Source organism: Thermobia domestica, chromosome 8 (genome assembly GCF_964235325.1).
Source record: "Thermobia domestica chromosome 8, izTheDome1.hap1.1, whole genome shotgun sequence".
NCBI classification, from domain to species: Eukaryota; Metazoa; Arthropoda; class Insecta; order Zygentoma; family Lepismatidae; genus Thermobia; species Thermobia domestica.
The window spans coordinates 14,955,814-14,969,309 of NC_137461.1; the positions used below are offsets into that span (position 1 = coordinate 14,955,814).

At 39.7% G+C, this 13,496-nt stretch overlaps 1 protein-coding gene and 1 non-coding gene across 2 annotated transcripts in view; one reads left to right on the forward strand and one right to left on the reverse strand.

The window, feature by feature from the left end:
- Window positions 1-10,616, forward strand: part of LOC145691558 (pupal cuticle protein Edg-84A-like) — a gene marked incomplete in the record, with an annotated part of 63,757 nt that extends 53,141 nt beyond the window's left edge. Inside the window, 1 exon segment of the mRNA XM_081766964.1 lies at window positions 8,643-10,616. Within this exon segment, the coding sequence (XP_081623090.1) occupies window positions 8,643-8,942 (300 nt within the window).
- A 2,390-nt stretch (window positions 10,617-13,006) lies between these two features.
- Window positions 13,007-13,078, reverse strand: TRNAR-CCG (transfer RNA arginine (anticodon CCG)). Its single transcript has one exon. It is a non-coding gene; the product is annotated as a tRNA-Arg (tRNA).
- Between the last annotated feature and the right edge of the window lie 418 nt (window positions 13,079-13,496).

The following is a 13,496-nucleotide window of genomic DNA, read 5'->3' on the forward strand; positions in this document are numbered from 1 at the left end:
ACATAACAGAACATCAGACTACGTAACATAACGAACATACAGCAGAGCAGATTGAACTCGTACCCTTTTATGAACACTTTTTCATGGGTGAACTCGTTCTCTTTTGTGAGCACATTTTAAGGGTGAACTCGTTTCCTTTTATGAGCATTTTTTCAACCCCTATTTTAACATAGGAGATAACACATAAGATTACGAACACATAGAAGAGCAGATAACACATAACACTACGTAACACACAGCAGAACAGATAACACATAAGAGTACGTAACATAACAAGGGTGTACTCGTTCTCTTTTATGAGCATATTTTTCAACCCCTATTTTAACATAGGAGATAACACCGAACACATAGAAGAGCAGATAACACATAAAACTACGTAACACACAGCAGAACAGATAACACATAAGACTACGTAACACACAACAACCTCCATTTTAGGGGTGTACTCGTTCTCTTTTATGAGCATATTTTCCAACCCTTACGAACACATAGCAGAGGTGTATTCGTTTTCAACCCCTTAGCATAAGACTATGTAACATAGCAGTTACGAACACATAGTAGAGCAGATAATAAACATAACAACCTCCATTTTAGGGGTGTATTCATTCCCTTTTATGAACATATTTTCCAACCCCTATTTCAACATGGCAGAGATTACGAAACATGGCGGACATAGCACAGGGGTGTATTCATTTTCTCCACCCCTAATTGAAGGTGGAGGTCCATCGAGGTCACTAATTTTGGGACATGTAGTAGTTGATGACCAGTTACTAGATTTGGAAACAGCACCTCAATACGTTGCTTCGTTTTCGAGTTTTGACCTTTGACGTCGATGGACATTATTTTGGAACTTGTGGTACCTGATGACCAATTACTAAATGTGGAAACACCATCTCAATATGTTGCTTCGTTTACGAGTGATTGAGTTTTAAGTGTTTTGACCTTTGACCTCGATGGTCATTATTTTGGAACTTGTAGTATTATAGTTGGTGGTCGATTACTAAATGTGGAAACAGCATCTCAATACGTTGCTTCGTTTTTGAGTTATTAGGTTTTAAGTGTCATAGAAAGGGCGTATGCCACATAAACTATAGGACCCAGGTAAAAACAAGTATGATATTTGTAATCAGCATGTCCGAAAACCCCTATATACCGAGTTTCACCCAAATTGGTTAAAATTGTCATAGAAAGGGCGTATGCCACAAAAACTATAGGACCCAGGTAAAAATAAGTATGATATTTGTAATCAGAATGTCCCAAAACCCCCATATGTCGAGTTTCATCCAAATCGGTTCAAAGAGCGTATCGAATCGCTATGTTACATAGGTATTCTTTGTCTTAAAATAGGGGTTGAAAAATCTGCTACGGTAAAATAGGGGTTGGAAAAGTAATTATAAAAGAGAACGAGTACACCCCTTAAAATGGAGGTTTTTGTGTGTTACGTACTCTCAGTGTAATTTCTGCTATGTTCAATTAGGGGTGGATAAAATGAATACACCTTCTGTGCTATGTCCGCCATGTTTCGTAGTCTCTGTCATGTTGAAATAGGGGTTGGAAATTATGCTCATAAAAGAGAACGAGTACACCCCTAAAATGGAGGTTGTTGTGTGTTACGTAGTCTCAGTGTAATTTCTGCTATGTTCAATTAGGGGTGGAGAAAATGAATACACCCCCTGTGCTATGTCCGCCATGTTTCGTAGTCTCTGCCATGTTGAAATAGGGGTTGGAAAATATGTTCATAAAAGGGAATGAATACACCCCTAAAATGGAGGTTGTTATGTTTATTATCTGCTCTACTATGTGTTCGTAACTGCTATGTTACATAGTCTTATGCTAAGGGGTTGAAAACGAATACACCTCTGCTATGTGTTCGTAAGGGTTGGAAAATATGCTCATAAAAGAGAACGAGTACACCCCTAAAATGGAGGTTGTTGTGTGTTACGTAGTCTTATGTGTTATCTGTTCTGCTGTGTGTTACGTAGTTTTATGTGTTATCTGCTCTTCTATGTGTTCGGTGTTATCTCCTATGTTAAAATAGGGGTTGAAAAATATGCTCATAAAAGAGAACGAGTACACCCTTGTTATGTTACGTACTCTTATGTGTTATCTGTTCTGCTGTGTGTTACGTAGTGTTATGTGTTATCTGCTCTTCTATGTGTTCGTAATCTTATGTGTTATCTCCTATGTTAAAATAGGGGTTGAAAAAATGCTCATAAAAGGAAACGAGTTCACCCTTAAAATGTGCTCACAAAAGAGAACGAGTTCACCCATGAAAAAGTGTTCATAAAAGGGTACGAGTTCAATCTGCTCTGCTGTATGTTCGTTATGTTACGTAGTCTGATGTTCTGTTATGTGTTCGTAGGGGTTGGAAAAGTGCTCATAAAAGGGAACGAGTACACCCTTAAAAATGTGCTCATAAAAGAGAACGAGTACATCCCCTAAAAAGTGGTCATAAAAGGGAATAAATTCACCCCTAAAATGGAGGTCGTAAAAGACCGTGGGCTCACGGTGCACGGTGGTCATTTTCCCAGGGGCTTGTGAGTTGTTAAACGCTGTTCCAGATCGATCCATTTTCTACTACTTATAGTGTTACCAGAATAACATTTACCCCAAAATCTAAGTTAAGGCAGGGACTAGAGAAACGAACTCAACTACATTTGATTACACATCAATCATGTTGTCTTGGAATCCTGTGAACTACTTTTTAAATAATAGTTGTATTTAGTTTGTAATAAAATAGTTTTAATATACAGTTATTGAAATTAAATAATAATGTTATTTCAAAATTAATTCACGGGATACCAAAACAACATGATACGTAATCAAAAGCCATTGGCTTCGTTCCTCTAGTCGCAGCTTTAACTTAGATTTTGGGGATAATGTTATTCTGGCAAAACTGCAATTTCTATGGATGGCAACACTGAAAATTGTTCAGGCTCATATTTTCTGTTGTAGAATAACATTATATCGGGTGTTGCAAAATAAGTGTTACAACTCTTGGGAGGTGAATCCTGCCACTGAGACAAGAAAAAAAGTTCTCTTGAACTTTCGGCTATCGGACATAGTTTCAGATCTACAAGGTGCCGAAAGCGTGGGAAAATGACTTTCGGACGCTAATAGTTCGGAAACTATCCAACGTAAAGAGAGCGGGTAAAAAATTCACTGAAGAAGTCATACCTGCTGTATTGAATTTTGCATGTTTCACAATCCTACCATGCACGCGCAAGGGATTCCCCAAAGGAACGTAGGGAGTCCCCGATAATCTGCTAATGAAAGTTGATCTATATGGATACGAATTGATGGGGTTTCTACCAGGTAACAATAATTCGTTTGTATTAAGTCAATATCTGGAACAAATACAAAATGGCGGACATTTTCATGCCCGTTGCGTGTGGTTGCATAATCGCCAGGTACGGATGCTGGCCAACGGTGAAGTTCTGAGTATTAAGAGTAGCGAATATGTACTCAGATGCTCTAGAAAGACATCTGGAGTGTCGATAGAGCACAACAGATGAAGCAGGGTGATTCACATGTGTTAAAACACGTAACGAAAAATGCCCAGAAATGCGCTCATACTCAGTAAACGTGAGTTCAAAGCGTCGGAAATGTAAGGATTAGCGTCAAGAACATGAAAGTCAATTCACCAATAATATTTCCTCAAACCGACGCAATATGATGTGCACGGTTGCATACCAATAAGTATGCAACAACTGAGGACAAGTTGAAATTGTGCAAGAGGACTCACTAAGAAACTGGATAAACTAAATGAATGTCTCTAGTGGGATCGCATGATCGATATTGAAATGCGAAAAATTTGTGTGTTGATATCAGTATATAGCTAGGGGAGAAATTTCAACATGTGCCACTACTGCTGGGACACCGTCCCACGTGGGAAAAATAGGAAAATAACTACTCGGGTCTTGAATCTGAGGCCGTGGGCTCCCAGTAGGATTGGAAACTGCGACCACGCGAGCGCTCTAGCCCTGAGGCTCGAGGGAGCCTGACTTTCTCTGTATACATTTCTTTGAGGAGTACCCACTTTGTTTGGCAAGCGCTCTTGTACAGCCTCCCGACATGCTTGTGTGTTACATTTTGTTACTCCTACTGCAGAGTTGTAAACAATCAGAGCTTTAAGACGTTTCTTCCTATTTCTCATGTCATTTTATTTTCCATATGTATGGTGTTCCAGCCGTAGTGTTACATGTGCCAAATTGGTTCATTTTCGTCTTTGTCTTGGCATGTGTACTGTGTGTAAGATACATATTTCTGGAGATATTTGATATCGAGTACGTCATATGTCCCAGAAGATGTGAGACATGATACAAGTTTGTTATTTTCACGCTCTATCACAATTTGAACCATGGATTAAGAGATTTCTTTTCATATGTGTCGACTGTGGGACAATGTCCCAAACAAAGTTGGGCATTGATACAATCTTGTTCTAGTTACGTTCTACCAAAAAGTACACCAGATGTAATCACAGAATGTACAACGTTATTTCCCTAGTTTTCGCATGTGAGACGGTGTCCCAGCAGTAGTGGGACATGTTGACGTTTGTCCATTAGCTACATGTCGATATCAACACACACATTGGCCACATTTCAATATAGATCATGTAATCCCACTAGAGACATTCATTTAGTTTACCCAGTTTCTTAGTGAGTCCCTTTGCACAATTTCAACTTGGCCTCAGTTGTTGCATCCTTATTGGTATGCAACCGTGCACATCATATTGCGTCGGTTTGAGGGAATATTATTGGTGAATTGACTTTCATCTTCTTGACTCCAATCCTTACATTTCCGACGCTTTGAACTCACGTTTACTGAGTATGAGCGCATTTCTGGGCATTTTTCGTTACGTGTTCCACACATGTGAATCACCCTGCTTCATCTGTTGTGTTCTACCGACACTCCAGATGTCTTTCTAGAGCATTTGAGTACAAATTCGCTACACTTAATACTCAGAACTTCACTGTTGCCCATCATCCGTACCTGGCGATTATGCAACCACACATAACGAGCATGAAAGTGTCCACCATTTTGTACTTGTTCCAGATATCGACTTAATACAAACAAATTATTGTTACCTGGTAGAAACCCCATCAATTCATATCCATTTAGACCGATTTGCATTTAGCAGATTATTCGGGACTCCCTACGTTCCTTTGGGGAATCCCTTGCGCGTGCATGGCAGGGTTGTAAACCATGCAAAATTCAATACAGCAGGTATGACTTCTTCAGTGAATTTTTTACCCGCACTCTTTACGTTGGATAGTTTCCGAACTATTAGCGTCCGAAAGTCATTTTCCCACGCTTTCGGCACCTTGCAGATCTGAAACTATGTCCGATAGCCGAAAGTTCAAGAGAACTTTTTTTCTTGTCTGAGTGGCAGGATTCACCTCCCAAGAGTTGTAACACTTATTTTGCAACACCCGATATATGGTTGTGGTAAGTTGCATTTCATTATCTCCTTTCACTTATGAATAAACGAGCAAAATAAAATGCTAAAGTTTGTATTATTTTAGAATGTCATGCTCGTAAGAGTCTTCACTACAGCGAAATTAAACTACCGCTAATTTTAGAGTTTGTCTGTAATATCTTCAAAACAAATAAAAATATTCAGAAAGCAGAAACGTAGTGAACTAGACGATACGATTTTACATGTGATACCGTTATCACAACTCATCTATGTCATTTCGATTTGTAACTGTAGGTAGACTTAGCATTTTTTGCGGGTTCTGTAAATAGCGGCATACCAAAAGCAGATAGAAGAATTGTGGTAAAGGTATCACATGCAAAATCATATTGTCTAGTTCACTACGTTTCTGCTTTTCGAATATTTTTTATTTGTTTTGAAGATATTACAGAAAAACTCTAAAATTAGCGGTAGTTTAATTTCGCTGTAGTGAAGACCCTTAAGGCCCATGCTACCTTTAGTACCCGGCTATTTTAGGCGATCGCAAAGCGTATTTATTGCTCATGCGTACTCTTGGAATACGCTGACCATGTATTTAAATGTAGATGGCTAATCATAAACGCGCGAAAGCAATAAAATCGCTGAGAAAACGTCAGCTCGAGCGTATTTGGTGCGGATCGGAACAATAGACCGCCTGCTGTTTAAAAGAGGTCTAAAGGAAGGGGGAAAAAAGGAAAGACGTGTTGCCAGGCAAAGGAATTGTGGCAAGAAACAGCTGCTTGGAAGATGGTTGTGCAGAGTATTGGAACTCTGCTATTACACACCTGGACCTGGCAAAAAGACCTGGAAACCCTGACTGGCTCACAGTATGATTTATACATCTGGTGAAAGTAAAATTACTGAATAACCACTTTGGCCGCGTTCGCTACAGGGGGTAACGCTTTCTCAAATAGCCTAAGACTTAGAGTCATAGTATTCCGCCTTAAGACCCTAAGTTCCCCAACTTTGGAGAATATTGTCATCTTGCTAGCGTCATAATGAAAAACTTAATGAAGCTATAGTTTAGTATACCCGTTAAATCTTAATAGGTATAGCATCAATTTACATGTTAACAGCGTGGTGGCTCAATGATAGAGTGCTTATTTCTAGTGTGTCAGGTCTCTGGTTCGATCCCCGGCGAAGTACGTTTGTGATAGACAACATCACGTCAGTGAGTCTACCCGGGGTGCTCCCGTTTCCTCCCACATTTCTATTCCATCAATTCTTATATCGTCAGTTACTTGCTTTAAGCATCGTCTCGCTTAGTCTAATAGGCTAAATCGTGGGACGTCGCGTAGAGATTTTGCTTTCACTAAATAGATAAGCATTCAATTAATCTTCTGACTTTTGTTTTGTATGGTGCACCTAACATTAAACTGTTGGTCATAACCTCCAAAATAGAGAGTGAAAAATGCATATTCATCATGAAAATGAAATGAAATCTTTAAGTTTAACGTCCCACGGTTATGCCGGTTAGGCTAAAGGAGACGGTGATAATGAGAAATGAGTGAAATGGTGGAATGAAGAAATTGGGAGGAAACGGGACAACCCCGAGAAAACCCACGAGCACGGTGCTTGTCCACCACAAAGTCTACACGGCGCGAGCTGGGATCGAACCAGGGACCCCAAGCACCGGAGGTGAACGCTCTACCACTGAGCCCCCGCGCCCCCGCATATTCATCATGTGATGCTTTGAAAAACAAGGCAAAAGTGTTACGGTGACAGCTGAAAAAATATGCAGTATATGTAGTGAAGGACTAATAACCCGATCGAGCAGTTTTAAATTGATTTGCCAAATTTCGTTCTAGAGATACGACCTTAAAAGACCTGCAGAAAGTCAGCAAGTTAGGAATACAGGTATCTAAAGAGGGGTTGTCACGTTAGAAGAACTTGTAGCTGTCATAAAAAAATCTTGAAACCCTATCATATTTCACCATGTACACATAGTCTTGAAAGGGTCATAAAACATGTTTTTCCATCTTGCAAGGAGTTGAACAATGTGCAACTTTCGGGAACGTTTTGCTTGCTACCTGCTATCGCCCTCCCGCTGACATAAAGGAAAAACCAGTTTCGCCGCTTCCGAAACAACGGATTCTTTTGGACAGGGAGGGAAAGTGCGCCACAATACCCGTTTTTAATGAGGAGGTTCAGTGTTTGTCCACTAGAGTGTAGTGCTGCATGGGTGGTGATACCTTTCTTGCTTACAAGAAGTTGTAAACTCTAAACAGTAGATAGAAAGATCGGGTAGCAAGGTCTTTTTTATGACAGCTACAAGATTCATGTAAAATGGAAATGTACCATAATAACCTCAGTAAACGGAATAAAGAAGATCGTATGTCAACCGCCAAAGTCTACTCTCAGGGGTAAAAATAGTGCCCCCTTTTTTTCTGGATAGATAGGATTATAAAAGGTGATGAAAAATGAGTTACTTAACAGTATCGTACGCAAAATACAGTCGTTTAATGGGGATCCTGCCATATCCGAAAGCTATCATCTATGAAGAAAAGATTTTTTTGTATGTATGGTAGGATTGTCGAGGTATAATTTATCACGAATCGTCAAACTCAAATTAGCGATTACTGCAGGTACATATGTTCAACATCTGCAAAGAGTGAAAGAAAAACTCAATGGAAAGCTCCTGCACTTGTCAATAGCAAGAATGCCATTCTTTTACACCACAATGCGCAATCCATGCAGCAAAGGTGACCTATGAAAAAATTCTTGTCCTTGGATAGTCTGTTGTACCACACCCATCTTACTCTCCGGATCTTGCTCGACAGACCACTACCTTTTTCGTTCATTGCAAAACTTTCTGAATGGAAAATTTTCAATTCTGAAAAGCAAGTCAGTCAGGTTGTCGAAAATTTCTTCCAGTCCAAACCAATTACATTTTACAAGGGGAAAAAAATAATAAGCTGCCAGGAAGATGGGGGAAGGTCATACATAATAGTAGTAAATACATAATAAATTAATATAATTTTGTTATGTAATGAAATTAAAAGAAATGTATGATAAAGAAAAACGAAATTTATTTATGCCTCAACCTAATAGTTGCAAAAGCATGTCACTGGATATAGCACTGATCAATGTGGGGCAATAATCCTATTCATATGTTTTCTTTTCTGCACAGTTATGCTGTTACATATTCCATGCACTAATACTGTTTGTCATTATTGTTTAAATACAGGCCCGTCCCCAGTATCAATATGGCTACGGAATCAATGATGGACTGACCGGTGACAACAAGAACCATGTGGAATCCCGTGACGGTGGCGTGGTGAAAGGTGAATACAGAATCACGGAGCCAGACGGCAGCGTGAGGATAGTGACATACACAGCTGACGATCAGAATGGATACAGAGCCACCGTGAGGAAAGAGGCCCCTGGTAGCCAGGGAGGCAGAGTTTCCTCGTTTGGTGGAGGTGCTGCTGTCCCACCACCACCACCACCACAACAACAACAACAACAACAACGGCGTCCTTTCTAAGAGTCTTAAATTAATACCACATTTTTCTTTCTTCAAATATGTACAGCCATATTCAACAAACGTGATTACTCACCTATATTCTGGAACAGTCACTTCCTATTTGATGATCTGTGATGTCACAATATGCTTTTACCATTCTTACTAAACTAAAGCAACAGAAATATTGATGTTCTGCTTGTTACCATGGTGTCAGACATGCATTTTTCTATACAGATACCGTGTATTTGTTGATTGCAGTGCATTTTGCCGTGATTACACAACCTACTTCTTAGCAGGTAAATTAAGTCATTTTTTAAAAAATATCCTCTTTACTGCCCTTTATCTGTTGAAAATCTTAAAATCTTTCCAGTATTTCCATCACTGAAGACTTATCTGATATAGTAGCAGACAGTCATTTTCGCTTTGATTTTGTTTCTTTCTTGTTTATAGTGCAGAGAAGATAAGAAGCAAATCGATCCACTCCCTAAATTTTATTCTTAATGTATTTTGTTCATGATCCAGATGTTAGTATTGGTACTCTGTACATTTACAGTTTTCCCAGCCACTGCAGAAGACGAAATAGGCCATTGGTCAACTTCGGCCGAGTCACAGTATCTTTGAAAGACATGACTTTCCCTCGCCAGGCGACTAGAATTTGTACAAATTGCCCATCTGCTTACTAATCCCAAAATTCCCAAAATTCCCAAAATTTCTCTCTCTTCATACACTTCGCAAATCGAAATTTCGTTGGGTATGTTCATTATGTTTCTTAGAACTATGTGTATTCATAACGTTTTCCACTATTGTGCTCGCTGACTCTCGGGCAGCTGTCGGGGATGTTCTGCCATTGGATTTGTGCAAAATAGTATGCAAGAGCTAAGGAAGAAAGGTTAGTACTCTTTTCCTTTTTCATAGGTGTTCCATTACGGAAGCAAAGCATTCCATTGTCTGAACAAGATTAGAATGTGACATCGTACTATTCCCATCTATCAGCAACGTCACATAAGTATTTGAAGCAGTGGTGGTATTTATATAAAGCCTACTATGGCAGAGTGGATCGTGTTTAACAACTTATAGATTCATGGATATACTAAGGGACAGCGTTTATGACATTTGGAGGCAGTGCTACGAATTCCTTTGAAACACTTTTACTAAGCGAATGGGCTGCGATGTAGCCAGAGAACGAGATTGATCTGTCACGTGCTGATGCTATAATGCGAGCGTATCTTAAACCACATCCATTTACCATATAGCAACATCGCGTCACAGCTTTTCGTTTCATTGGCCTAACCCACATGCCATCAACTGTGTCCCACGCTTTAGGTGTGTACTGACAGCATTTATCAGTTGTCCTGTCCTCTCTCCTCATTGGCTATTACTGATTCTCCGGATACTTAGTACGACGCCATAGTTAGCCAGCTGGAAGTGACTGTCCTAGAAACTCTACTTTGCCATCCACAGGTAATATTGTTGGACATATTGGTGCATATTCTTCTTCCAATTGAAGACTTTCATGCAAGCTTATGTTTCAGAACATGTTACGTTATGGATGAAAGTAGCAACTTTTTTCTCAGCAAGACAATGGGGGATCAGGTTCTTTGAATATGGTTGTACATACAATATTGTATTCTACGTTCTTTATAAAGAAAAACATAATTTTAAAATAATAAAATCCAACCGAATAGCAGCGCCAGATGGTACTTACTTCTGACTCCAGTTTATATGTAATTTCTGTAGATTAACAAATTTTTAGTTATATAATTTCTGTTGAATGTTTTATCCGTATTATTTATATGTAACAAATAATAAAATCTTTTATATAAAAATGTACTTTTAATGATTTATCAACAATACATACGAAAAGTTATTTTATACTGAAAAGATAACAATGAAAGGAAACATTTTTCCGGATCTTGATTGTATTCTGCAGTCATCTGTGCCGCATTAGCTCAACGGTTCTTTGTGGTAATCCTCTCCAATTTTTGGCGATTCCTTTCATATAGACTTAGGTTTCCGATCAGTATTCCTTAACTTTGATGATATCGTGGCAAGAGTTTTGAATGCGACCATCACCTGGGATATAGTTGCTCTCCATACACCCAGCACACTATGGTCTTGGATATATATATAGCTCTTACTAACCGCACAACCACAATTTGCCCTCGTTGAGAATTTGACTGGTCTTCCATTTTTCTTTACTAATATCTAGTCTATCATACACACGAATTCATACCTCACCGCAAGGCATACGAGCAAGGGCGCCGATTTCTCTGTGAATTTGGGCCCATTCAGATGCAGAAGGTATATATATGAGGATTTTAAGACAAATTGCATTCAAATTATGCCAAATATTGTATATTAATATATACAATAGGGGGCCTACATGAGCTTTGGGGGGCGGCCCCAGGATCGGCGCCCTTGCATACGAGGGAAGGTTCAAAAATAACCGGAATCGCATTCCTGCGCATCGTTGAGTTGTTGAGTTGATTTTAGTTTAGCGTCCCTTTCAGCAGCGAGGCTATATGAGACGTGGACCTACTGATTAACGTGGAATCCGAACCACATGAGCTCCCGCCGGGAATCGAACCCGGGCCTCCCACGCCAAAGGCGCGTACGCTAACCGCTTAGTAACGGAGGAGCTCTCCTGCGCATCGTGTTCTTGTAGTATGAGGTTGAGCCGTTAGAGCACCGTGGGAGGACGTCCCCTAAGTCAAGTGTCGTCAATGACAACGACACGAGTGGTTTCTCTAGCGGTTCTCTGTGTGTGTCTGTAGCGCACTCGTAACACACGAAGAAATGGCAGATTCATACGAACAATGTTCATTTGTGAAGTTTTGTTTCTTACTCGGGAAGAACCCCTCAGAAACTGTTGTGATGGTGCAAACAGCTTACAAAGGACATGCTCTCAGTAAAATGCAAGTGTATGAATGGTTTACTCGGTTTAAAAGGGAGGAAATTACCATTGAATATTATCCCCGTTCCAGTTGTCCTTCAAGTGCGGGAACCAAGGACAACATCACCAAAATGCGTAATCTTATCAAGTTAAGATCAACGCAACCAATCCACCAACTCGAAGACTTATTCGGATTATCCTGGAACTCGATTCAGTGCATTTTGCACGACGACTTGGGAACGTGACGAGTGGCTGCTAAGTTTGTGCCCAGGCTTCTCAACGAAGAGCAAAGAGTTCGCCACATGGAAGCCTGCCGTGCAATGAAGGATGCAGTTACAGACGATCCAGAAGTCACCTGGCTCCCCTCGTTCAAAAAAAAGCTCGTCAGGTTAAATCGAATTTGACGAAGATGCTGGTCTATTTTCTACTTTTATTTATTTTTATTTTTTGACGTCAAATGAATCGTATACTCAGAATTCGTCCCTCAAAATCAAACCGTAAACCAACAATTCTATATGCTCTTTGCGTTAGAAATGTACAGCATGTCTGTAAATGGAGAGCCATTGACTTGGAATGAAACAATACAGTTGATACAGTTCGTAATGCTAATTTGTCCTTTTCTTTTATTAAATCTATACGTTGAGCTGTAGTTAATCTATTCTTTAGAGACAACGTTGACTAATGTGAGACAGTTTGTGTTTTTACCTCTTTACTACTGCAACCGTCACAATGACGAGTGCAGAATTCGGTGCATTATTGCCGTCCCATCGCGTACATGGCAAGATGCTATACGCTTGAAAGGTGGTTTTTATTGCATAGAATTTACGTTTTGCAGCCTACATGGTTTTGTATATATTTCAATAAAACATTTTTTTTTTATCATTTGAGAAACTGTCTCAGGAAGAGGAGTTTGATAATCTCCATATGTGTTAACAACGAAGAGATAATTATCAACATAAGCAATTTATCGTACAATTAATCATCCTAATGTTGTGCCGCCACTATCTCATTACAATAAAATTTTTAAAAAATGAAATCTTTAAGTTTTACGTCCCACGGTTATGCCGATTAGGCTAAAGGAGACGGTGATAATGAGAAATGAGTGAAATGGTGGAATGAAGAATGTGGGGGGAAACGGGAGAACCCCGATAAAACCCACGAGCACGGTGTTTGTCCACCAGAAAAGTCCATACGGCGCGAGCTGGGATCGAACCAGCAACCCCATGCACCGGAGGTGAACGCTCTACCACTGAGCCACCGCGCCCCCCAACAAAATTAAAATACTGATTGATCGATTGCGACATGTTATTAGGATGATTCTGTACCATTGGTTGACGAATTGCCAAGATATATGGCAACAGCCATAAAATTCATAATGAACATAGATTTTCTTCGAAATTACGGAATAATAATTTACGTTTCATCTAGATTTATGAAGAAAAGACTGGAAATTAGCATTGATATATGAAACCATAAACAGAGTTAATAGAAACATTAACCAAATATTTTATTGGAATGAAATATTGTATTGCGCTGCCAAAATGTCTTGAGCCGTGTCAAAAATGTGAACTAAAGCTCACACCCACGCGTTGAACCAATAAGGGTTCAGCTGTTGCTAAGGGAGAGAGTCTTAGCGAAAGGGAGTGAAATTCCTTGAGCCGACAGCAGCGCCTGGAACGGAA